We start from the raw sequence: 26,827 nt of genomic DNA, 5'->3' as shown, positions 1-26,827 counted from the left end.
CTTTGATCCTTCTTTCCACTAAGGAGCTTCTCCACAAAGGATGGGGTCTCCACTCCCCTCCCTCCCACCTCCAAAGCTTCAAGGGGCCGACACACTGAGATACAAGCTTGGTTCACTCCTAGAACCAACCGCAAGGCAACTACACCTTGTACACTCACTCAATCTTGAGCTAGTCTAGCACTTTCACTCACAAAGCTTGTGCTAAATCTAAGAATTTGCTCAATGAGCTTTTGGATAGCTTGGAGAACTTCTTTAGTATATGGGTAGCTTCACACGAACTCCAGCCAGCAACCTCAAATAATGACCCGGGGTGGGGTGTATATATAGCCCACCAACTCCATAGAGCCATTGCTCTGATGGCTAGCTGAAAACACACAAGTGTTGGTTCAATCGACGCCTATGCATGGGGGTTGTCTGTTCAACTAGTAACCATATACATGCAACATATAGCTGCTGGCTCTGCACTGACAGGCCACCTTTTGTGCCGATGTTATTGAACCGATGCTTCTTTCTTCATTGTCGGTTCAACATGTGCTTAAAACTTGGTCTCCTACAGCTTGACATGCTCTCTGAACGATGGTAAAACCAATGCATAGACACCTCAAAATCTTAGTTTCAGTTTAACCGATGCCTTATTAGGGTTCTCTTGCTTGACCTTCTTAGCGTAATAGCATTGCATCGATGCCTGTTCTCCTATAGCATCGGTTCAACTGGTGCCTTAATTAGGGTTTTCTTGCTTGACCTTCAAAGCATTGCATCAACACTTCTGAATCCTGGTGTCAGTTTAACCGATGGCACTAAGTCTTCTTCACTTGGCCTCAGCATTGCATTGACGCATGCAATTTTCATGCCGTCATTTTAACCGACACCCTAGATCCTGTTGAACTCATCCAATTCTACATTTCTTTGAGTTCTTTCTTCACTTCTTGTTTTGCTAGGGCTTTGTACTTCATCCTTGGGACATGATATATCATTCACTTGACACACTTGTTAGTCCCATGATCATTTTGTCATACAATCACTAAAATCACAAAGAACTATGACTTAACGGGGTCATCTTCTCCTTACACCCTGTGTTGTGCTGCGTACCTACGTGCTGTACCACACTAATTGTGCATCGTCGTCAGAAGAGCTAGCGTGCAAATCAGCTCCATACACGCCTGAAACTTGGCTCGCTCTCGGCTCACAGCATGGGACCATCATCCGGCGATGGTCCCGTGCAATAGCAGCTTAGGTCGCCGTACCGTTGCTGCAACGGCCAGCTTGGCCTTGTTTGCGTTTGCACGCCTCGGCTAATCCCAGCACAAAAAGTGTCCAAGTACATACAGATATACAATTGTGCAAACCCTAGCTAGCTACACAGGCTATGCTATGCTCATGGTGCTGTGAGCATCAGCATCGCATGCAAGGCAACAACATCGGTTCTTCCACATATTCCTCTGTATGCTCGCTCCAATATAGGACCACCGTATAGTCCGTAGCCCGTGTAGCTATAGCTAAGCTAGCTACCCTTTCGACATTTAAAATGTAGCAAAAATTCAGCTCCTCCCGTTCTGAACTTTAACCTCTGCTGTTTAACATTAACTGAGATGCCTTATTGCTTCACCTTCGTTCTGCTATGCCCTCTATATATGAGGAGGAGCTCCTGTGTGCCCTAACCTACCCTCCCCAACCCCCCTCACCCAATACTGCCCTGTGATATCGCAGCTAACATATACATCATCATGTAGATGGATGTGAGTGGTATATGTGTGCACATTAAGCAGCTGAAGCTGCCAGCATGATCTGATCTTTCTTCTTCTACTTAAGTTCCTATTCCTTCTTCTGGTGATGAAGGTCTGGCAACTTTAATTTGGATGATGCCTAGACGACTCAGATCTTGCTGCGCAGTTTCACCTGCTCATTGGAGCACAGAAAAAAAAATTAGGCGCACCCTTTCTACTAGCCTATTTAAGCTAGATCAGATGAATACGGCTCGCGCGCATGAAAAATCCATAGCGAGCGAAAATCTCTGAGGTGAAATAATATCACACTAATAAGCAGAAGAGATGCTAGCTAAGCTAGCTGGATATATATTGCTGTCAGGTGAGTCATTTGGGTCATCGATGTGGTTGTTTCCACGGTATATGTTGCTCTTAATTACCGTCCTCACGACTCTAACCCGTACATCAGATGTACATGTGTGTTGCCCTAGCTAGGAATTTTAGGAGGGCGACAGATTTCTGCAGATTTTTTTTGTCAGCGTATAGTCAGATCATTTCTTCTCCTGGTTTGCTTCTGAATTCGGACTGTTTCTTTTGCTACCCTTTTTCTTTCTTAGTCAGTGCACCTCTTTTCTTTTGTTTCTCGATCGATCTGTAGTTATCATGTATGCATCTTCATCATTCAATGTTAGATCTGAGTTCTTTGTGATTTGCATACTCTTCTGTTTTGCCCCTTTAATTTCCATCAAGAAATCAAGGAATTTAATTGCAGACATGTATGTAGAAATCTTTATAAGAAGTAACACATACACACATACATATTGCTCTATCCGCCCCAAATTATTAGTCGTCTTAACATTTCTAGATATATGGTCTTTGCTATGCACCTAGCTAGATACGCGTTATGTCTAGATACATAATAAAATTTATGTATGTAAAAAAGCCAAAACAGCTAATAATTTAGGGTGGGGGAAGTAAATCTTATGGATCAGATAGAAGAATCATTGATCTATGATCTTTTCTTTTTGGGTTCAGAAACCATAATGTTTATTTGAATACTTCAACAATATATTAAGTAGATCATAATAGGGAATGGAGGAAGAATTTTTCTTTTGTCCGACAGGTATGAAGGAATTATAGCCTTGAAATTATTTAGCCTATTCTGTTTATTCTTCTTGCTGAATTTTTCTTTTAAGATTACTTCTTGCTGAATCCAACCAATATATCCATTGGGCTTTACTTATCGATCTGATATATGTTCGCATCTCTTGTATGTGTTGTGAACTTGAGATTCTTTTTTTTAAAAAAAAATTTTGTTCTCGCTAGATAATACTCGCTTTTAGTTTCACATCATCAAATATAAAAATTATGAGATCTTAACATGTAGAGCATGCGGCTAGCTAACATTAAATTTGATTTATGTGCTTTGATCTTCTCCAATAAATGTTTGTTAGTTTTAGTATTCATCTCTGGCAATGATTAATATATAACTAGTCATTTCATTCACGGGCAATTCGCTACCAGTATCCGGCAAAGTACCAGCACACGACAAATATGTGGACACACAACAAAGTACCGTTTTCCAGTAGTGTACCAGGATCCAAAAATTTTTGTGCCAATTGTTTCGGTCTTTAGTCTTTACATCTGGGTTTTCGCTATTGACACTATAAGCTCGAGGTTGGCGGATCTCTTTTCCTTGGCCACTGTTAGAGGACAAGTGACCGTTGATTGGCTTTCAATGTACAAATGCACAAATTGTGGTTCTAAAGTGTTCCATTGGGGGCCGTATGGACGATCCTCTCATTTTGGAGGAATTGAAATATACTTAATAAACTAAGCTACTTTGGCTTAGAATTTGATATCTCACCACTTCTCAACAAATTTCCAAAGTTTAGATATAATTCGATCCTAAATTCACATGATAGGAGATGGAAATATATTTTATATACTAAGCTATATTTCTATTCCATAACTTATAGCACGCTCTTTGGTTCACTTCTATATAGTAAAAATATAGTACATAATAAGTATTTTGTTCATATGGCCAACAATAGTATATAAATATATTCCATATATAATCATATTAGTTTAATAGATTTCTGTCTAAATTATGATTATTAGAATAAAATTCAATTCTAAGATTTCAAACGGGAGCTTGTTGTAATCCAAGGTTGCCCTCGTTAGCATAGCATCTTATGGAGGCTCGCTTCCAGGCTCCGGCACACTGGTTTTATTCCATTGCACCTGTGATTGATGAAACGTCTTGAACCGTTATAGAACGAGAACTATTTCTATGACACTTTCGCTTTCATCGTAACGATTTATCGTCACTTATATACTCTCATGAGCACCAGAAGAGAAGAAGATAAATGGTTGTGGTTGGATCTCTCTATATAAAACTTTTTTTTACGATTATATAGTACAACTCAGATACTCACAATACATGTATACTCACATGCTATGAATACACGTACACAAACTCTACTACTATGAGCATCTTCGAAGACTGAACTAGTAAATCATTGAGATTGACGAAATCACCACAGTCAACTCGCTTCTCTCTCTGTAAAACTTGTACTCATTACAGTTAAGTATGAATTTAACCTATTAAAGAAATGTGTATTGTAGTACATGCATGCTGTTCTTTATGCAACAAAAATAAAGGCATGGCTAACTTTTAAAAAAAAGGCATGGCATGCACTGCTATCGGGAAAACGGATGATTCATGCTGCGACATTCTACTCTTTTTTTCATATTACTAACATAATACCTGTGCGTTGCTACAGATAATATAAAAGATCTGCATAATATCAACAGCTTTATATTCATTCACTCGGTGTATAACACGTGTTGTGATCATTCGAAATCCAATTGGGATTCTAATTGATTTATCCGGATTCTGATTGTGATTCTGATTGATTTATTACTCTGACTAAGAGTCTGTTTGGCAAGCCTACAGCTCGTTGAAAAGCAGCTATAGCTCCGGCTTCTTTGGTGATGGAGCGGTTTCTCTGATAGCACTAAAGTTATTTTGAAAAATATTTAGCAAAACAGTTTCATTCTATTTTGAGAGCATCTCCACGAGACTAGATAAATGCACTTTGTAGTGACAAAAAACTCAATCCAACACACTCTCTTTCTTCTTCTCTCGCTATCCCATTCGTCATTTCCTTCCCTCCGCTAGCTTCTTTCGCCGAGCGCTCGGAACTCGCTATCTCCGCGCCCCCCCCCCCCCCCCCCCCCCCCCCCACCTGGTCCCCGCACCCCTGCTCCAGCCTCCACTCCGGTGCGCGCAGGACGGAGCTCGAAATCCCGCTCTGACGCACTGATGCGCCGGAGAGTGAGCGGCGGCCGCGGCCCCTCGTTGCCCTCGCCAAGACTGGTGAGCGCGGCGGCCGGAGGCTAGCGCGGAGGAGGGTGATGGCGGGACGGCGCTTGGCCTCTGCCGTGCGCGGGCGGCAGGGGGGCGCGGCGCAGAGCTCCGCTGTTCGGTGTAGGTAGGGTGAACGGCCGATGGTGATGGGCATGCGGACGGCGGGGAAGGGAAGGCGCGGCGCGAATGGCGGGGAACGAGCGGCGGACGGACACCAGCTCCCAGAGATGGGAGGAAGAGGATAACTATAACACTGACGTGTGAGGCCCACCAACAAAATAATATATGCAGACTCCAATTTAGAGAGGTTGTTGGTTTAGTCTTGAATTTGGAAGTTTTGTATTTTTTATATAGCCTCCAACTCTCTACTTTTAGCTAAATTTATAGCTAGTCTTTTGGAGATGCTCTTAATAGAAGGAGCCGGTTGGAGGCACAAAATATCACAATGAAAGTTACTTGCGTGGAGCCACTCCAAAACAATCCCTTTAACGCTTCGAGCCGTTTTTTAGCCCTGCATAAAACGCTAGACTGCCAGAGTGTCAGTACGTACACAACTCTACAACTTACAAGCTTCATCAGTCCTTATGACTCCTTGAGTCCTTGTCACGTAGTAGTACACAGTTTTTTTTTTTGAGATTACGTAGTAGTACACAGTTTAGCTTCGTCATCATTGTCTCGCAAGTCGCCCTGTCCAAGCCCTCGGGCCGGCCTCAAACTTTCTTAATGAGCTAGCACTAGCAGTCGGCCCTTCTTCTTGGACCACACGAAACAACTCAAGAAAATCGGGCCGAATTCGAGTTTTGCTACCCAGGCCTGCTTGGGGTCCAGATTGCGCCGAGCTCAGCCCATGTCGCCTTGTTTTTCTCATTTTTCTATTTCAGCTCTATTCTAGACTTCGGAGTTCGGAGACCCCGGGACTGATCCGTGCTCCGCAGCGGCGATGGGCGCAGGGATGCAAGAGGCTGCGGAAGAGGGGGAGTTCGTGGGCTCGCGGCTGGACACCGGCCTCCGCGCCGCCCGCTTCGCGTCTCCGCCGTCCGCAGACGTGTTTGGGAGCGAAGTGGAGCCGAAGAACGTCCCCGCGGTAATCCTTGTACCTCTCGTCTTCCCAAAGCTATCCTCTGCTGCCATCAGGTCTTGACATGTTCCCGCGTGGGGAAAATCGCGTCGTCAGGTGTTCCGCGGCGTGGCCAAGGGATGGGCGGCCTCCACCCGGTGGGATCCTCTCCATGGCGGCCTCGACTACCTTCTGGTTTCCATCACTCCTCACTCTTGTTCTTTTACGCATTTTCGCTACAATAATCAGTTCTTCGTCTAATTGTTCTCTAGGAAAAAGTGGGACGCGATGTCGATGTGGAAGCTATGATGTCGGACACTGGGCATGTGTTCTATGGAGATCTCAGAAGCCATGAGAGGGCTGGTTTTTGCTCTGAATTGCTACTTGCAAGTTGTAAAATCAGCTATGGACAGATGGAATTGAGACGCTAATGTTACCTCTTCATCCATTCAGGTGTCTGTTCCATTCTCAACGTTCGTTCACTCGTGCAAGTCTTACCTGAGACGGATAAATGGGGCTAGTGGTCCATTCATAGACCAGGGAATTCTTGAGGAGCCTACTTGCTCGAGGGAGATGTGTGCGAGCAACTCGGAGAACTCAGAACAAGTATATCTTGCACAGGCAAGCACACTTAATAAGCCTTTACCATATGAACGGATTATGTTTTTAGGAAATAGATCTAATAATGTGGTGCGGAGTTGTGGAGGATGCTCTCTGCAATGCGGCAACGGGGTCATCCTGGTGTTGTAGTAGAGCTCTCCTGCTGTCCTGCGGTCTTGCCTGGTTCCTTTTTTTAAGAAAAAATTATTTACCTTTAGCAGGTATCTATTATGAATGCTGAAAACAAAGAGAGATGCTTGTTAGAAGTTTTGAAAGAGGACATTCAGGAGGTATATACTAATGTTGCTTTTTGGCCAAATAGTCTACTCTCATGGCTTTGAAGTTGCACATTGAAGTTTGATTGTTCTTTCAATTTGTTTTTCTTTATTGCTACAGCCTATATTCCTGAGAGGAAAATCATTTTCGTCAATAAACTTTTGGATGAATGGGGCTCACTTGAGATCAAGTACTCATTATGACCCCCACCATAACCTTCTTTGTGTGTTGGCTGGTTGCAAAAAAGGTAACTATTCAATGTTGTTTGGCTATTAGGCAATTTGCCATTGTTTGGTGTCATTTTGGACTGTTAACCATAACTCTAAACAGTTAATTTATTTGCGAAAATTTCTCGTGCAATCCAATCATTTCGAATAGCCATTGAGGGGTGTCACAAAGAGTAGACAATGCTTTGACACAGTATAAAGTGCCCCCCATGTTTTGCAGTTTTGCACATTGCTGGTGCTTTGGTGTATGTGTCAATTTTGGGACATCATGGAATCTCCTTTTGCTGCAACCGTGGATGGAATATCTCTGTTTATTGTTTGTCAGATTTGATTTCGGGATCTTTCACCATTGTATAGGATTCTTGTCTTTGTAGTTGTTTGTCTTACTGATTTTGTGTAGCACCCTTTGATGATTATCTAGACAAATCTAGGCTAATGATTTCTTTCTCCTATAAATTTAACACAGTAACTTTGTGGCCTCCATCTGCATCCCCATTTTTATACCCCATGCCTGTGTATGGTGAGGCCTCCAACCACAGGTGAAGTCCTCCACTCAGGAAATATTTTAATTCTTTGAACTATCTTGGAGTAATTCAAAATTTGGCAGTCTGAAATATCTCTTCTAATCTCACTATCTTTTTGGCAGTTCTGTGATTATTGAGGAGCCAGATTATTCAAGCTATACAAGGGCAAGATACATGAAAGAATATTCTGAAAGAGTCGTCTTAAACTGCGGCGACGTTCTTTTCATACCAGAAGGATGGTACACCTCTATATTCTGTCATTGATTACCACTACTATAGTCTATATGTGGTTCGCTGTAAAACTTCAGTCTGGTGGCACTCAGTTTTGGATACTTAGGTTTTTGAAAAAGATATTAAGCCACCTTTAATCTTCATTTGTAGAGTCTGAAGTGAAAAGCATTTCACAATACTAATCTGAAATCCTCTGTGATGGTGTGGTTTGAGATACCTTTCCCCTCCTAAGATACTCTAGTAAATATTTGTGACAGTTTGCACATTGTAGCATAGTAACTTTTGTTTCGTTATTTTATTGTGTCATTATACCTGATAGAACAGTACTGCATCAACCAGCCAACAATTTGGGTGTTCTTGTAACAGGTATCACCAAGTCGACAGTGATGATTTAACCATAGCGATTAACTTTTGGTGGAAGTCAAGAATAATGACTCAAATGTCAGAACATATGGATGCCTACTATCTACGCCGAATCCTGAGCAGGTATTTTATAATGCATTACTGTTTTTAGTTATGTACATTTCCTTCAACATGTAATACATTAGCCCTAGATTGGTTATCCATAGTGCCACTAAGCATATGAATATTCTGTACTTCCTAGCGAACCTCGTTTGCCACTCCTAGCCTTTAGCAAGCAAGAAAGTGATAAACACATATTTGTTATCATTTTGTTATGTGTTGATATATCTTACCGTCAAAGGTCGGTCAATTCATGGAGTAGTTCCCTCAAAACTTTCATCCCATGAAAATTCAAATTAATGCCTACTAATTTAGATCTTAGGAATACCCAGGAACCATCTATCAATATAATTCAGATTATTTATATGAACCTTATTTCTTACTGAACAAACTTTGACACATGAGTAAATAATTTAGTAAAATATCACAAGGGCTCTTCTATAAGCCTAGGTGGCTGACAGCTGCACAGATGCTGACTAATATGGCTATAGTGCTGGCAGCTGGCCCCACATGAGGATAAGACTTTTTATGCTGACAAATGTGACTTTACATTTGAAGGACATTGATGAAATCAATTCCTCACCAAGCTTTTTTTTTTCTGTTTTAAATGTTTATTTTGCCATACTTGTTTTCGACCAATATCTGACTGTTTTACCCTTGTTTCCACTCTGTCTCGTGGATTTCTACCTCTACAAATGATTTCTAGTGAAGATTGGTGGATAAAGAGATGGTATGCCCATTACCCTCTTCTGTTGTAGTTATAGAATAAGAAAAGGCAGGCTCTTATTTTTCAACCATAGGAGTGTGCTGCTGATTTCTAGTCACCTTGTTTACTTCACTCCTTGTCCTGATCTGACCCTTTAAACTCTCAATGATTCATCTATTTTGCTTGCAGTACAAGACATATGCACTTTGCAATACTTTTTCTCTTATATATTTGGTTCTTCACTCCTATTTCCTACAAGTGAATAGGTTTCACATTTCTTTGAATGAATAATCTGTGTTACCTTTTTCATTTCTCATGAGACAGAACATAATGGTGCAAAGAAACCCTTTTTGTCGTTTGGGAGATTGCACAAATATTCAGCCTATGAACAAAGCATTGACAGGTCAGTAGTCAGTACTTTATGCCACCTGAGGCGTCTTAAGATTCCACCCTATGATTTGATGTCACACGTCAGCGTAGCTTTGTTTCTTCCGCAATTTTCTTTTCATTTACTAGCCGTGTGCCCAAGGTTCTAAAAAACGCTAGACGCTAGGCGAACGCTTGCCTATGGTTTAGAGTTTTTTGTGATTAAACGTAGATTGAACATGATTAAACGTGTGTTGTGATTAAACGACACTGTGATTAAACGCAACGCTTGGCCACCGTTCAGCGTTTAATCAAGATTAAACGACGTTTAAAAACGTTTTTTAGAACACTGCGTGTGCCTACATGTTGCAACATATCTCCAATAAAATAAACCAAAGGATAAAATTGACCATAGAGCCATCGCTCACAAATTTAGAATTTTCTAACTAGTAACTAATCATTAATACATGTGGAAACCTTATGAGAACAACTATCTGCAGAGGATATACTCCACAACTAACACAACACATATACATAGTTCAGTGCGCAGAAAATCCTAAGTCCCCTAGGTGTAGAACCAACCATCACCACCACCAACTCACTCTCTGAGAAAGTAAAGATAGAATTGAATCAACGGCTACCTTCTTTATATTTGTTTTTATTCAATTTCTTTTGATATGATTTTGTTGTGATTCCAACACAAAAACAAGAATTTGTTTACATCATTTAACAGGTTTCCAGCTATTCAATTTGCAAAAGGATTCACCACTGCAAACTCTGGAACCCTCCACTCTCCAAGCACTTTATGAACTCGTCTCACTGGTCCACGACAGTGATGAAGTGGTTAACCAAAATGACAGACCAGAACCCACATCTGAGGGTACATCTTCCAACCGAAGAGACGAAACTAAGATTGCTGCTCCAGATGATTCGTCCCTCTTGGACAAGGATCCTGTTGCGAAAACCATTTTGCCAGTTGAACCACTTGAATTTCGGAGTATGATGCTTGCAATGGTGGTATGCACAATCAGTTTCTGTTTCATTTCTGTTATCTTTCCAAATTCAATATGCGAGGCAACACTTTTTTGTTGTTAAGCTGAGCCCTCTTAAACTTCTATGATTTTCAGCGTACTTTCCCAAGGACATTAGAAACTTTAGTCCTCAACATGCTCAGGCCAGTAGGAGCAGAGATACTGACTAGGAAGTTTGATGAGATCGATCAACTAACCACAAAAGAGGAACAGTCAGTACTCTCTATTGTCATTTTTGTAAGGCGGACACAGACCACATGTTAACATCTAAACTGTTGAATGGCACGATGCAGGGCTGAGTTTTACAAGACATTCTATAGCGTGTTTGAGGATCAGTATGCTGCAATGGATGTGCTTCTCAATGGAAAGGAATCATTTTCTTTTCAGGTACTTCTGCATTCATAAAATATATATCATGAAGCTACAATCTCTAATTGTTCACTGAAATATCCGTGCTTACTTTTAATATTACCAACAGTTAATATTACTAGCTTAAATATCCGTGCTTCCGACCTATCATGGAAGTTTTGAAGCAAACTAGTAAGCCGTGCTTGCTACCATGGAAATAATCTCGAATGAATGTCTTCGGCAGATTTCTCATTATGAAACCAACCCAACATGTTTGACGATATTTTTTTTCTGACGCAGGTATTCCAGAATGTCCTAGACAAGTATCTCAGGGTGCATGTAGACCGACCTACCTAATGTGTCCTTGTGGCTGTTTGTTTAATCGAAACGTGAACGGATGGCCACACTATTTTTCGGAACTTAGCATACTGGTGAGGGGGAAGGTCCAGGAGATGTGGATGTTCGAGCGTCTCACCAGCTAGGTGTGTTTTTAGGTTTAGTATGAACTTTTCGACAGCACGGGCGAGTTATTTGAAGGCTTTTGTTTCGTCCTCATTTGTTGCGCTCTTTTCTTCAAAACAAACTTTTGTTTGAGAAAATCACAAAAACCATCATGAGTACTAGTCATTTGCTTGTCAAGGTCGGGTACGGCAGGTGGACCTGGAACAACCCAAGAGCAAGAGTGATAGATCACCCTTTCTTCGAATCAAACAACCCTGATATTTTTTAATGAATGCTAATGATGCTACCCATGTCGACCTAAAAAGGTACTACTGAAAGCAAAATTCGACTTGCGATGGTCCGTTGCAACCGAATAACGAAGGGTATCAGACCAGTGAAATCGAAGTGCAGATGCAGCACTTATAGTACAGCACAAGACAGGTAGGTTAGGTTGCAGAGTTTACAATGCAAGAGTGGGGCCGGGGTAGTTACAAGGCCTTTCAGCTAAAAGTACAATACAACATTAACTTATGAACAAATTGTGTATATACGCTACATAGTCATCTATCCCCTACTAATAAAATATCTAACCCCTTCCGCAATCCCTCTCCATCCCTTCCATCATACACGCAATTATGAAAACAACAGAAATATTAATACAAAAGAATGAGTACAGTTTGTATGCCGCCTATTTACAACGAGCTCTTTGCTGCGATGGAACAAAAAGATCATTCTTCCTAAACCTTTTGTTCACTGGATGGTGCATCCTGGGAGTAAATCATTTTGCCACAAAAAAAATGTTACAATGCGAATGAAGTGGCACTTGCAGTGCACATAATTATTACTCAGCAATAAATCTACTGACTCAAATATTCCTATTCTTAAATATATGCCATTTCAGGCAAACAAATTTAAGAACAGAGATAGTATCTATTAATAATAGCAGCATCAACTCAGTTGAGAAGATTGTAACTTACATCAAGGTGAATCTCCACAGGGAACAGATTTATGGCGCCAGGATTGAAAGAGAATCTGTTTTCAATACACAAAACAGTTAGACAAACCAGTAAGTTGAAGTTGAAAATGTAGAGCCCTGACATGCAAGAATGAACTAAGATACCACTCTATAATCAAAAAAGGAAATGTCTCCACAACTGACTATTCTGGGTACTGTAGCACTTTTGTTGTTATTTAGTAATTAATGTCCAATCATAGACTAATTAGTACCCATCGCGAAAATGTTTTAGTTAGTTATTAAAATATTCGTCTCGTGCCAATCAGTTGAACTGTGTAATTAGTTATTTTTTTCAACTGTATTTAATGCTCCATGTATATGTCCGAAGATTCGATGTGATGGGTACTGTAGGGAAAAAAAGTTGGAAACTAAACAGGGCCCTAGTGGCCACCAAAGACTACGAAATTTCAACATTTCATCTGACTTGCATGTGAAAGTTTACGAGTACCTTTTGAACCAAGATGACATGATAAAAATCAAGATATTTTCTGCATTGGTTGAAGGCATCTCTCTGGTACCAATTACGGCATGCCTAAGACTTGCTATTTATAATACTTGCATGTTGCTAAAGATCTATCTGAAAATTGTGAATCATATATCGAACAACAAATGATTACCCCCGTGACAGGACAAGGCGCCATGCATATGGGATAAAGAATTCCTCAGGGTGGCTTTCTTGCTCATATGTAAACCTTAACTGGGTAAACATCTGAAATAAGTCATTATATGTTGTCAGTCAATCTTGTTACCAGAAGATCATACATGAATTTAGAGCAAAACAGAAAAGACGAAAAGATTACCTTCATCCCTTCTCCACGCCATGATCGGCAGTTTTTGTTGATGACTTCAAGCACCTTATCCACAGACCATTCCCCATCTAATTGTTGCATGTCCATTCGGCTATTAAAGAAATCCAATACCTACGAGATACAGCATGAAATGTGATTAATCTGCAAAACACATTTATTTGTACTTCTTAAACTTCATGATAGATAAACAGTAACACATACAGTGTATATGTTCTCAAGAAGTTCATTGAAACGTGGATGGTCCTTAAATGGCTCAAAAACCTCCTGACGATGCAATACAGCATACACAACCTGTAGAAAAAAAAATGTTAGAAGCAGTTATATTCTTCCTGTAAGTAACAGAATTGCTGGCCAGCACATACCTCAGGATTTCGGGGCAATGCATACGTAAGGATTGCATTAATGATTTCCAGAACAATTCTTAAGAAATCTGTATATATGTGAAGCTCTGTAGACTGCAAAAAAATCATTATTTAGAAAAAAAAAGAAGAGAAACCTAAGCAAGGATGCCGTCATGCCAATGACATTAGTACATTACAGTGCAAAATAAATTTAGACTACCATATCATCTGCGATGTTGTCTGCTTCCATCTGATCGGATATAACTTTGTGGGACTTGTCATTTTTTAACTCAGCTAGTTTGGCATACCTAGTACATTGTACACAAGCAAACAAAGTTTACTTTAGGTGCAACTTGAAGTTATCATTCAAGTAAATAAATCTGGGGAAAGAGAGAAAGAGATAGCGCACTTGCGAGAAAGCATGTCGAAGAGGCTAACCAGCCTTTGTGATGCATAGGCACTCAGCCTATGCACATGAGGAGCCATATTTGCTAATATCGCAAGACAGTTTGTGTGAAGGTAGACATCCTGCATGTGTGGATAAGCTTATCACCGAACAGTTACATACTAGAAATAGTTTTAGGACAAAGTACAAACTGTAGCATCAAATAGCAGGAAAATTCAAAAGACAACTTCAAAAATGGCAAATCAAGAACGCTTCAACTTTCTAGTACAGAACACCAAAGATTCTGATACCTACTCTTAGCTTAGAGAGGTTGTACTTGATGGTCCGGATTAGTATTACAACCATCAAAGATCCCAAAGATGTTTGATGCATAAGGCGCTCATGGTACCAAGGAACAGCAGGAAGCACCTGGAGTTGCACGTTAGATCATTAATAATTTTGCAATATGCAATAAACAAATTAGAAGTTAAATAGCTTGTTTACCAATTTATGCACACTAGCATTGAAGGTTGAATCTTGACTGAGGATTAGGAGAATGATCAACAGCATGTAAATCTGATTTGAAGTCTTCCTTGATGCATTGTAGAGCATTTCCAAGATAGGCATGAGCTGTTAAAATAATTGACAAAAGAAATTAGCATGCATCAAGAGGTTGCTATGTAATTAGATTAAAATAACAGCTTTCAAGCTTTTTATGCTAACTGATCTAGCTCATAGATGAACGCATCTGATTCACAAAATAAAATATCTTTATTACCAACAAACTAAATAAACCAGTTCATGAAGGCAAAGAGATGAACTAAAAAAATAAGGCCAATGTGCATATGATACTAATCAAAATCGTAATAAATGATAATATACTCTCATTGGAAAGAAAGCTATTTCAACATTGCAGTTATTGCATTAGTCCAAAGCATAACCCAATCTCCCATAAATACCCATTTAATCAAGCAATAATAATTTAGAAATGAAGCTAACAAGACATACCAAAGTATCCAAGTCTGTTCGAACAAGGACATATTCCTGAAAGTCACAGTTCCCATGGACTAAAGAATAGAGCAACAGAACCGAGCTCTCATCGTTTAAGCATCTGTAGGGATATAGGGAAACTAATGAAGTGCACTGCAAGAAGCTCTTTCTAGTAATAAATTAAGTGTGCATGCTGGAATATGATTAACAGACATTATGATTGATCAAAAATATGATAGACCACATTGAGCTCTGAAAAATGTAAATATTTATGCAATACATTAGTGGGACAACTGGGACAACCATAGAGAACTGCAGATTCATTTAACCTTTAAAGTTCTGACAGAATTGTGTCAGGAGATGAATATTTTTCTATAATCCAAAAGTGACCAAAACTATTTCTGTGTTCTCATTTCCAAGTTAAAATGGATCACTGCCATATTTTTTAGAATGGCACGCAATATTTGGCATGCAGCTAATATTAAGACATGAACAATGTCCCTACACATGAGCAGATGAGGAGTAACTTACCTTCCAAGAGAGTCAAACAACGATGCAAAAGACAACCTGACAACAGGCCCATCTTGAGCATTTCCTTCAACATCAGCATGATCATCTACAACATAATTCATTAGTGTAACTATTGCAGATCTATATCAGTGCCACAGTTTCTCTGTAGTAACAGTGTGTCTTACATTGAATGTCCTTAGCATTGTTTAATGCTTTGCAATAAGGATTTTCATGAAAAACCTGAGCTTCCTTGTCATTGGTATCTGAACCCATGTATGTATTGTTGCTGGGAATGGACTCATTAGTTGAAATGCACTTGCGGAAGTGGATCATAACAAGCAGGACAAGTAAACTGTTATCTGCCAACTGACTTGTTGCACCCTCAGGATTGGAGCTACCAAGGTAGTTGAACGTATAATATGGCAGTAAGACAAAATTTGCTGCAGAATCAAATAAGAGAGTAATTCAGACACCTTTGCTGAGACTGGGAGCTATAATTCTTAACTAGCATACTGTTGCAAGTTAGAAACAAGGGTTGGACAGCATAAGAGGAATATCAATTAAAATTCTCATGAGAAATATGAAAATACAAGGCAAGTGATATATTCGAAACATCTTTAGTTAAGCTGAACTTAGAAGGTGACATACTACTTAGGGCATTGACGCACGTCATAAATATAATGTAGTAATAACTCTTATTCTTATTAACAATTAGCTGAAGAAAGGAGTCCACTTTACCAGCTGCTGACCCAACTCGCTGCAGAACACCAGGCCTACCATCATCAGAAAAAACAGGGTGTGAACCATTTTGAGGAAACTTTGGCCGTGTTACAAAATTGAGCAACAACTTTCGCACCACTGAGACTACTATGGAGCTGTCCTGCAGAAGAAAAAAGGCACATGGAGATACACTCCAAATTTTATCTCAAGAATAACTGGAAATAAATCAGCATATATGATGCACCACCTAGTTTCAGTATTACCTGAAGCATAGCTGCATCAATGAAAGGATGCACATCTTTTGGTTCTGGGGATGGTCCAGAACATAACTGAGTTGACATAAGAACTAACATCAAGTTCAAAAGTTCATGATGTAGGTAGCATGATTCCAGGCTTAATACAGGAAAAAAACAGTTAGATCAAATTATAATCATACATTAAAATGGAAAACACTATATATAGAAGTGATGAATGAGATACCTTACATCTACACTACCAATATAGTTCAGGACGCCTCTCATCAGAAAATACTCCACAGTGATTTCTTCATGGATCAATGTAACATCAAAGATCATCAGAATTCCAGCTAAAGTCACTTATTTATAATAATAAATAATTTGCATATATCGGCTTGCACAATAAGCATCCTTTGCAACATACTAGACTGGATGTGAATAATCAATTACCTGCAGGAAATTTTTCCATCCCCTTCTCACTCTTGTCAATGTCAAGGCATAGCTCTTGCCAATTATCAGTTTTTGCATTTTCAATGATGAATTTGAGAAATATGGATGAGATATATGCAGCATTGATAGCCCTTCGGTATGCGACAGAAGATACAGAAGTTGTTGAGGTACACTCTTGCAAACACCAAACCAAATGGATCAAAATTTTTGCAAGATGCTTGGTTTGGTAGTTGTTCTGGGCTGCAAATGCACATAACTGAAACTCGTAAGCATAGATATTTGTGAGTTAAATTCGAGAAACCAATCATGTAAAAGAGTAAAAGCAGCCAAAAGTATGCAGAGCATAAAGTGGGAGTTTGAAACAATATCACCAATGGGTACCAATGAGTCTGTTGCATCAGCACATAGACAAGGTCACTAATTACTGAGAACATAAAGCACAAATGCTGGTCCCAGGTGGTCCATTCCATGAGCTTTTGATGCCATGAACTCCCCGAAACTAATCGATCAATTAACAATAAATCACAACATGTCCATAAAATGTTCAAATTGGAGCTAGCACCTAATGCATTCACACTTTCAGCCAGTCAAATCATCACTTTGCTTCCACATAAGCATTTGGATTACTGAAAAAGGGGAGTGATGCACAGTTTACTCGGTGAAGTAGTCCAAGTAAAGACAAACCCGGGTTGTGCAGACGCACAGAAATTAGCAACGTGATTACCAATATGGCATAATTTGCAAATTGCAACAGAACCAAGGACCATCGAACACATGCCCCCCAGATTCCAGCACGGCCACATGAAATTCACCAGAAGGGCAACTAAACAAACCCTCCAGAATCGCCATCATAAACATGATGAAAACTTGCAATCCGAAGGAACCAACACCTAAAGCCTCCCCCAAAAGACGTGATCAGCGTAGCAACGATGCCGTTAACACCACTAGTGATTCACCTCAAAGGCGTGAACCAATCGCACTACAAGCCAACAAGCCTGTACAAAGATGATCCGCATTGCCCCCACGGTTCACAACCCGCAGAGACGAGGGAGAGAGAAAAAAATTCACCGCGCGCGGCAGCACAGCAAGCGGTCAGCATAGTCCCAAGGTCGCAGGGAGTGCGCGGATCTCGAGAGAGAGGGGGGGGCGCGCGACACTCACCGAAGGCGTGGCACGCCTGCAGCACGCGGTCGCGCGGCCACTGCAGGGTGAGGGGCAGCTCGAGCAGCTGCTTCCAGAACTCGGAGGAGATCGGGTAGGCCTTGTCGCCGACCAGCGCCGCGAACATCTGCTCCGCCGCGCCGGGCGACGGCGGCGCGCCCGCCGCACCCAGCCTCGGCGTCGACGGCGCCGCGCCCATTGGATCTGGAGCCCGCCCGGAAAAAGGACGCGCGGGGCCCTAGGTTTTGACGCGCGCGAGGATTGGGCGAGCGAGGGGGGGAATGGCCGGCCGCGAGTGGAGTCGAGACGAAGCGAAGGTTTTAAACGGAGGAAAGGGAGCGTGGAGACTTCGGGCGGAAGGAGGAGGCGAGGAGGTCGGGTGCGAGCGCAGCGACTAGCCGGTGCGCGTTGGGTTTGGGGAGGTTTTGATCGGATTAGGAAATGGCCAGACTAGCCCCGGTTCTCTTCCCCGGAAGCGGAAGGGGATCCCGGGGGCGAGAGGGTCTTTTCCGTGGGGGCGAGAGGGGAGGTGTCGTTGTTGCGGGGCGGCCTGCCGTCGGTGGAGGTGGTTTGGTGGCGGAGCAATCGGATTCGCGACGGGGGGTGGGGTGGGCGACTCGCATTCATTGGAGTCAGGGCGTGGGGCCGTGGGGGTGCGTGATGTGGTCATGTGGATGGCCGTGTGGCACACTGGCACTTTGCTGGGTTCGAGGTTTGGGCGCCCTCCACCGGTTTTCTGGCCCAGCGACCCCGCGGGTTTGACTTCCTTGCCTCTGTTTGGGTCTTTTGTTTCTTTGCAGAAGCTGGGTTTCGTGGAAAACTGCCAGTTACCAAACTGGACGAAACTACAAAAGATAGGGCATTTCTTGATGCCATTTTCTTTTTTGAAAACTCTTGATGCCAAATTTAACAAGCTGGAGTACTTAAATTGACAAAATGAATTGAATACTTGTCACCTCGATTGACATGATGTTTGATGGGTGGGGGACTGGGGGATCAGAGTATTGCAGTACATTCCTTGAGTCACATTTGAATTGTTCGTGAAACATGCATCGTAATTTCCAACTACATTGTTGAGTTCGAGTTGAGGCCACCCTCCATCCAATCAAGATTTGTGGGGTGCACGGGGGGCACCCTAGTTTAGGGTCGACCGTAGGGAGACTCTACGGTCGATCTTCTGACTGTGGAGTTTTTTTTCATTTATAATAGTTTTGTCGTTTTCTGATAAAAAAAGAAATTTAGAAAAAATTAGGAGAGATAGAAAAATTTTCAAGAGAAAAATTAAAAAAGTTAAAATGGGAAAAAATGACGGGAATTTCAAGAAAAATATTTGAAAAATAAAATTGAAAAACAAATTTGAAGGAAAAAATTTCTAAAAAAAAGTTGGCAGAAACAGTTTATAAAAAAATTTGCATAAAAAAAGAAAAAATGGATCTCGCCGGGGCCGGCGCTGGAGCGAACGCCGGCCTTCCCCGCTGACTCGCGCCGGCCACACCGCGCCTCCCGCTGCCGGCCCCGCCGCGCGCTCCCTCTCAGGCCGCATGGAGCAAAGGAAAAGGAGGAAGGGGAGCCGCGCCACAGAGCCACGGGATCTAGATGGAGAAGAAAGTGTGAAGTGGAATGGAGAGAGAAGGTGGAGAGACAAAGTCACATGGAACCCGCCCACGTGAGCGAAAAAAATCGACCGCTCCAAGAGAAGACTACAGTCGCTTGTAGATTCAATATTTGGGGTGCATGGTGAGTTGCTGATGCGCCAAGGGCGAGGGGCATCACGCCACAAAAATATTGAGATCGTACGTGAGAGGACAAGAACGTGCTATTGGAGAAAAAGCACGCACCGCAAAAGAAAATGGGGGAAGAAGAGATTGCACAAGAAAAACAGCGTTTGGAAGAGAATGGAAGAGATTTGACATTGGAGAGAGAGATAAGGCGCTACAAGCATTCCATGCACGTAGGTCCGAAACCGGAACAATCAAATCGTTCGCATCCATCCGCGAACACTGCTCGCGCAGCCATCCGGCGACGACTGCGGGACACGAGCTGACGTGCAGGCACGTAGAATGCGTTTGTGTCAGCGCAGGGCGCCACGTGCAGCAGCCCCGCTCGTTGACGTGGCCGCCGGCGGCTTCCTAAACACAAAATATAAAATTTTTATAAATGCATGGTGTACTAAATATAGTCAAAAAATAAATTGCATTACACAAATGCATTGTAAATCGCGAGACGAATCTAATGAGTTTAATTAGGGCGTGATTAGACACTAAATTGCTACAGTTAACATGCTCTAATGATGGATTAATTATGCTCAAAAAATTCGTCTCGTAATTTACAGACAATATCTGTAATCAGTTTTGTGATTAGTCTATATTTAATATTTCAAATATTAAAAATTTCCTCCAAAAATATAAAAATGCAAAATGAAAAATAAACTAAACAAGGCCCTAACCCTATCGAGTGTCGAGTTCTCCGAATCGTTCAGCTGCGTGTGTGCGTCCTGTCTTCCGCCGGCGATTTGCGTTTGGAAAAATATAATGGGGCTCGGCGGCGGCGGCGGAAACGCTTCGTGCGGGAGGCGGGCGGGTGCGTGGTGGTGGACGGGGGCCTCGGCCACGGAGGCACTGGACGCTCCAGAGGGTTATGAAAATGTTAGAAATGATCGAAATTGGTATTATAATATGAAAAGCGGCGAACGGTTGGATCGAGATTTTTCCATATGTGTAAAATTAACAAAATTGAATACGACGAAAAATAATTATAAAATTAAATGTTAATAATAAATTTTATATTTTTAAAAATGAAAACAGCCTAATATTATAAAAATTAAATATAGTGAAAAATAATTATAAAATTTATTGTAAATAATAACCTTTAAATTTTAAAAGTGTAAATAGCTGGAAATGATATTATGAAAGCGGTATCGATCAGTATGGAATTTTTTATCCCATTTTTACCCCTACCTGCCCGCATCTTGTTCGCAAGGTCAGGCACGGTACCAGTAGCAATCCTAACTTGATCACGGGCCACCAATCCTAACTTGATCACGGGCCACCGACTTGGTAAACACGATCCAACCTCTGAAAAAATCTGACTCCACCAAGTGACGGATTAGGTACGAATCGATATTTTTAACCTGAAACTCAAAAAAATTTAACTCAATCTAAAAATTACAAAAAAAAAACAGACCGCTCCGATCCGACCCGATCATATCATAGATCGGGCACAGATCAATATTTTTCAACTTGAAACCCAAAGTGATGGGACCCGACCCGATCCGACTTACCATCGTGGCTGTGGACTCGCCATTGCTCCCTCAACACACGAACGCACGCGACCTGCACAGGTGGTAACGTAGTACGCTGAGCTGGCATGACCGAAATCTTAGATTTCCGTGGGGAAAAAAACAGGTCCGCCTAGAATACATTATACATCGAAGCAGGCGCCTCGCGTACCTTTGCTTTGAGCGTGCTTGACCCGGCTCGCGCCTAGTCACGTTGTTGTCACGACGGGATCGGTCGTCGCAACTGGTGGCAGGGCACGATCGAGGGGCGTCTCGGTCAGTCGGTCACGGAGGGCGAGGGCGAGGAGCTGCTGCGTCGTAGCGTGCACGTTGCGCAGGAGGCGAGGGCGACAGGCGCAGGCGGTTGCGCGGGCCGCGCCAACCGGCAGTGCCTCGTCCTTCGACCCTTCGTCGTCCCAAGTCCTCCACCAGACTGGGACCGAACTAGAGGATCAACAAAAAGAACCAGTGTCATTGCCACCACGCGCCGCAGAGCCAAGCACAGTATCTCTATTCAGGGACCAGTTATCGCACCATGTTCTTGTCTGCTCAATCGCGTCATGTATTTACAGTCGCTATCGCATCTTGGCAGATCATGACGACCTTTGGGAACAGGTGCAGCAGGCTCAGAAAGTTCACATTTCTCTGCGTGGCCTGTTCTTTCGACATGTCATTTTCTTGCGCTCCTGCAAGCTTTTGAAAAAGAAGCAGCTTGTGCAATTTTTTGGAACACCCTTGCTTCTCTGCTTGTGGACGTACTGTGGCTCAATGAGACGACAGGACGTTACTGGCAATGGCAACCGTGTTATCCGACTGTTCTGACTGGTTCGTTTCCTCCTTGTTGCACTCTCATCGCTAGCTAACTCAGGAACACATGTACATGCAGTGCTGCAGAGTTCAAATTAAGAAGTGCATTGCAGCTATCTAGCTGCTGCCAACAGTTCGGAAGAACTGGCAGATGTTGAGAGCTGCTGCTCCAGGGCTCAGTTTCACATGATTGAGCTTTGCCCCGCATCATAACCGTGCTAAATTCTTGACCGAACAGCTGCTGGCAAGAACTCCAGGTGTGAAGACAGATGAAAAATCAGTTCAGACTGATCGCAGTATCATGATTTCCATTTACCCTTGTCTGCTATTGCAGTATGCCGAAACCAATGGACTGATCCCTCAAGTTCCGTTTCTTCAAATCTGACTGATTTCTACGCATTCATGTTGTGTCTCAAGATTCAAATCGTCCATCCATTTCTCTTTCACTGATCAGAATGCCTGGCATCCGCCATTGTTCTTTACTAGATCTGCGAGATAGAACAGAAAATGCAGGCTTTGATACATTGCAAGTTCATCTTCAGCATGGTATTGCACAATAACGCTAACATGGACTGGTTAACATGACACTGTAATAAGCTAAAGAAAAGGAGGAACCTGCGGCAGTGAAAACATGGGAACTAAGCATAATTGTGGGAATGCAGCAGATTTCTGATAAGCTGCCGAGCTCACGTGTCCGGAGGACCCTGGCTAGCCCCCGTCTCTGCTCTTTCACTAAGAGTCCTCGCCGCGTGCGCAGGCGCAGCCAGGATCGCGACACGGCCTGTTGAAGACGCGGACGCAGGTTGAAGAAGCAGACGTCGCACGGCGAGAACTACGGTGCCTGGACGTCACACGCGGTAACCAAGCCATTCTCTGCCATGTTGGGCGGTGGCCATGATGGCGCCGTCGTAACCGCAGCTGATCGAGCTGGCGGGGCACCGCGGTGGCCTCGTCGGCGGCCGTGACTCCATTGGGACTGAGACAAGTCAGGGTGGACATACGTCAACATGAAGCTTTCTAACGCCGACGAGGGGATAGGCACTTGTTGCCATGCATGCATAGCTTTCCACGCCCACGCCCTGAACTGTCCGGCTGGCCATCAGCTATATTTGTCGTCCTTCAGCCGAATAAAAATTGTACAAAATGAAGAATGATCTAACATTGAAAATTTGGCGACGTCAACCTTTCAGCCGAATGAAAATTAAGAGTCTCTGGATGGCAGGCACGTCCCATACAAGTCGAGCTACCTAGAGATCGAGCATCCCGGAGGAGCTGCTGCCACAACCCCACGTCATCCTCTGCTTTAAGAACCGTCTAATTTAACACCATTTAAAGCAAACTGCAGGTCATCGTTCTTAAGATAAGAACTAGCATATATGTTTATCTAAGAGCGTACCACGTGCCAACCCACATCTAGAGACATCAACAAGCGACACGTCATTCACATATATCAAATCCGGTCCCGGTACATGCTCCACAAAATGCCCAAGATCAAGCATGCACATTCCGTTTACAAATAAACATATCACCAAAGGACCATAAAAGAGCAATTTTAGTCGTTACATAAATTCAACATAAATATTACAAGCTCACAGCATAGGAGGTTTAAATCGGAAATTTGAAGGGTTCAAACTTCAAAAACAAGCCTTGGGCTCACAAATGATATAAATGAGATATGAAAATCAAAGTTTAGTATTTGTCATGCTCTCACAAAACATACACTACACAGCGGATAAAACGATAAAGTGTAAAAGCAATGGCGTCTTGAGTGGCACCATCGCGGCCACAAAGACCTACTCCTCTCCCTCGCCGGGATAGGCGGAATAGAAGTGGTCAAAAAACACTTCCGGCTCACCTGCAACTTGGGTTAGAAATTATCACCTTCTTCGATTTTTTGAAGCACTTGTACTTGAAGATTGTAGAGACACCTTCTTGTCTCATCCAACTCCCGAAGCAAGCTCCAGTTCACCAACTCATAAGAAGAGATGGTCTCTGCCATGCACCGCTCCATGGTGAAAGGTCCAACCGATGGTGAGATACAATGTGCAAATGGCTCCTCGGGTCCTTTCATCGGGAGGTAGGTGAAAGGATCCTCCCAAAGCTCCTGCTGTTCGTAGCGAAGGCGGGTGATTGCTTCCCGTGCCACCTCTTGAATGGCCATCTCCAGCGATGTTCCTTTTGCTTGAAAATCGTAGGCCTCAGATCCAACCACCATCCTAGCTTCAAGGTGGAGGGTAGCTACGTAGTCGACCATGCCTACGCCATAGCCACGAGCATAGACCGCATACTCGGGCCGAAAAGTGTAGTGCGCCCTCCTCAACATCTCGTTGAGCGGCGCGGGAAAGCCAATCGTATCCTTGGCGCGGGTCGCCATGATCAAGGTATAGGCCGTCTATTGTTAAAGACAAGAGGGGTTAAGCACATTTGAATTAACAAGTGAAGCAATAAAGAGAGAAATCTAACAAGTGAAGGAACATAAAGGAAGAAGGGTAGCAATTAACGTTAAGTTCAAGTTTTAACAAATAAATAAAGATTAGTGCAAATAATCAAATTTTATTTTTACTAATAAGTTTTAGGTTCACTTCATGCAACGTTGTCTCTGATGCCACTTATATTAGAAAGCAACATAAGTACAAAAATACTCGCACGATTTACACAATTGAATAAACAACGATTATGCAAGAGGGCTCAATCAAGGCGAGATTTTATGGTTTAATAATATTGCGTAAGCATGAGCTCTCTAAACTAACATATAGCTCTCTAGCAAAATTAATTATTCTTGCCCAACTGACAACATAAATTTTAGTTGATTATGAGTAAAATAGCAATTGAACATAAAGGTATCCTGAACCATTTCCAACATAATCAATACTTTCTACGAAGAATTCATGAGATAATGAGCTTGCTCATGACCGAGAGTGCGATGATTCAAATTGGTTATTAACCTTGTAACTGTGTACTTCTTTACCTCGTGGTGCAAGGACCATGCAGCTCAAATGGCGCCTATCTTACGTGGAGAGTTAGCAAGGTACATCAGGGACACCCCTTAGCATCTCTACATAGCCCTTTGGCCACGCATCTAGGCATGACATCAAGGATCAAGATGAAGAAGGTGATAGGCTCACCCTTACCATAATTGGATATACATGTGGTAGCACGTTAAGTTGCTTAAAACCGACATCATCCACAAACGTTTTTTAAATGGTCCATGTCACGTGACTTCTTTCTCTAATCCCTACCATTCCGCTCGAACCACGAAAACTTACAACACACCAAGATCGTACAAGTGCAATTAAGGATAATTGAATAAGTGTGGCGACTCCAATCCATACTTTATTTCCTTTTAAGTTATAATCTAACTCTAAGCATGGCTAAACAGCTAGTCAAATTATTTAGTTAACTAGCTACACGTGACAAGGATGAGGAATAACAATTCAAGGAAGAGAAAATGCATGAAAAGTAGGTACAACAATACAATATTGTCGGTGTCCTGACCCGGCGGTCCGGCACCAACTAGTGAAGTGATGCGTGATCCCTCACCCTGGATGGTTGATGCAGAAGATAACACAGGAACACACGGGTTTATCCTGGTTCCGACCGCGGGGCCGTACGTCCAGCAAGGGTGTGCGAGTGCACTGTACTATTCCACACCGGGGGTGCCTGTAGTAGGGGGTACAAGCGAGGTGAGAGAGGGAGGGAAGCTCCCAAGTCTCTGCTAGAGGAGAAGTTGATTGAGGCAAGTGCCAATATCGGGGCTCAAAAGCGTGTGTGCTCTGAGTTGTGCTGAGTGTAGTGTTCTGCCTCGATGGATAAGACAGAGACCGCCTCCCCCTTTTATAGACACAAAGAGGGGCGGAGTACATGTACGGGAGGGGGGGAGAAGTCGTCGTTCTTCCCCAAATCAGGGGCGTGCAGTGGGCGAATACTGTAGAAAGTACACTGTGCCGCACTGGAGAGTGAGGCGCCAGGCGTGGCAGTCGTCCTTGGCGTCGTCCTTGTCCTTGCAGAGATCGCGCCGGTGTCCTGGCAGCTCTAGTGGGCAGCATGGTGGCTCCTTGTCGGGTACCATGATGAGGGACACCCTAATCAGGGTACTAAGATCACCCTAAAAAACACAAACACATGTTAGGCGACTGGGCCCACGAAGGCCTACTGCCTCCTTCCAGCATGGAAGAAAGAGAAGAACGAGTATTCGAGAAGAACTCAAAGAAGCCCAGCATGCGGCCCATATGCGACCCCCTCGGACCCGCGGGGCGATCTCCGCCTCGTTCGAGGTCTCCCATCGAGACCCTCGACTGCGCCCCGCATCTCCGCCTCGCTCGAGGGTAGCGAATCTACCCTCGAGCGGGCAAAACATCTCCGCCTCGCTCGAGGGTATCGAACCTGCCCTCGAGCAGGCAACTCATCTCCGCCTCGCTCGAGGCCACCCCTCGGCGTAAAGGACAAACGGCCCCGCCGCTCACCCGCCCGTCGTACGGAGGCATTAAATGCCAACCACTCCTCCACAGCGCCCAGGACAGACGGCGTCAGGCCGCCATTCCCCACAGTGGCTGTGATCGGAGTCCCGTCCGCCAACTCCGGTCACTGCTCCACCATCCCGGACGCTGTGGCAGCACTGTGGGGCCTGCGACGCGGGACGAGACGCGCTCGGCACAGTTCCCGTTACTGTTCTGCCAACTCCGGCTGTCCGGACTCCACCTCATCACACGTATGACCCCAGACCTGCCCCATGCTCGGGAGGGGGTCCGGCGTCGCCACGTGCCCCTCAAGGAGGGATCCTC

The 26,827-nt window shown here is 43.2% G+C and overlaps 2 protein-coding genes across 4 annotated transcripts; one reads left to right on the top strand and one right to left on the bottom strand.

Moving 5' to 3' along the window:
- The first annotated feature begins 5,956 nt into the window (after window positions 1-5,956).
- LOC120672494 lies at window positions 5,957-11,543 on the top strand. Of its 2 annotated transcripts, none has more exons than XR_005674144.1 (15): window positions 5,957-6,160; window positions 6,251-6,328; window positions 6,406-6,492; window positions 6,587-6,754; window positions 6,955-7,023; window positions 7,130-7,256; window positions 7,703-7,775; window positions 7,883-7,999; window positions 8,358-8,477; window positions 9,165-9,183; window positions 9,484-9,562; window positions 10,259-10,542; window positions 10,653-10,763; window positions 10,850-10,943; window positions 11,205-11,543. XR_005674144.1 is itself a non-coding variant. In XM_039952918.1 (15 exons), exons 1-15 carry the CDS (start codon window positions 6,017-6,019, stop codon window positions 11,259-11,261), a joined length of 1,632 nt encoding a protein of 543 aa, XP_039808852.1. In that variant the 5' UTR covers window positions 5,958-6,016; the 3' UTR covers window positions 11,262-11,543. The 2 variants fall into 2 exon arrangements, 1 of the variants encoding a protein (XP_039808852.1); XM_039952918.1 differs by having other exon boundaries at window positions 5,958-6,160; window positions 10,653-10,768.
- Window positions 11,544-11,773: 230 nt separating this feature from the next.
- Window positions 11,774-18,346, bottom strand: LOC120672493 (dymeclin-like). 2 transcript variants are annotated; one of them, XM_039952917.1, is made up of 18 exons: window positions 17,963-18,346; window positions 16,802-17,041; window positions 16,596-16,659; window positions 16,379-16,508; window positions 16,134-16,275; window positions 15,581-15,835; window positions 15,417-15,501; window positions 14,904-15,006; window positions 14,400-14,525; window positions 14,211-14,324; window positions 13,920-14,038; window positions 13,731-13,818; window positions 13,532-13,624; window positions 13,371-13,460; window positions 13,161-13,280; window positions 12,978-13,069; window positions 12,323-12,377; window positions 11,774-12,112 (listed from the first exon to the last, which is right to left on the bottom strand). In XM_039952917.1, the coding sequence occupies exons 1-18, from the start codon at window positions 18,159-18,161 to the stop codon at window positions 12,083-12,085; spliced, it is 2,145 nt and encodes a 714-aa protein (XP_039808851.1). In that variant the 5' UTR covers window positions 18,162-18,346; the 3' UTR covers window positions 11,774-12,082. The 2 variants fall into 2 exon arrangements, 1 of the variants encoding a protein (XP_039808851.1); XR_005674143.1 differs by having other exon boundaries at window positions 11,786-12,112; window positions 12,809-13,069; window positions 17,963-18,315.
- Window positions 18,347-26,827: the final 8,481 nt, after the last annotated feature.

This window comes from Panicum virgatum, chromosome 5N (genome assembly GCF_016808335.1).
Source record: "Panicum virgatum strain AP13 chromosome 5N, P.virgatum_v5, whole genome shotgun sequence".
NCBI lineage: Eukaryota > Viridiplantae > Streptophyta > Magnoliopsida > Poales > Poaceae > Panicum > Panicum virgatum.
Note: the sequence above shows the minus strand (reverse complement) of the source record. Positions and strands in the feature narration are given on the sequence as shown.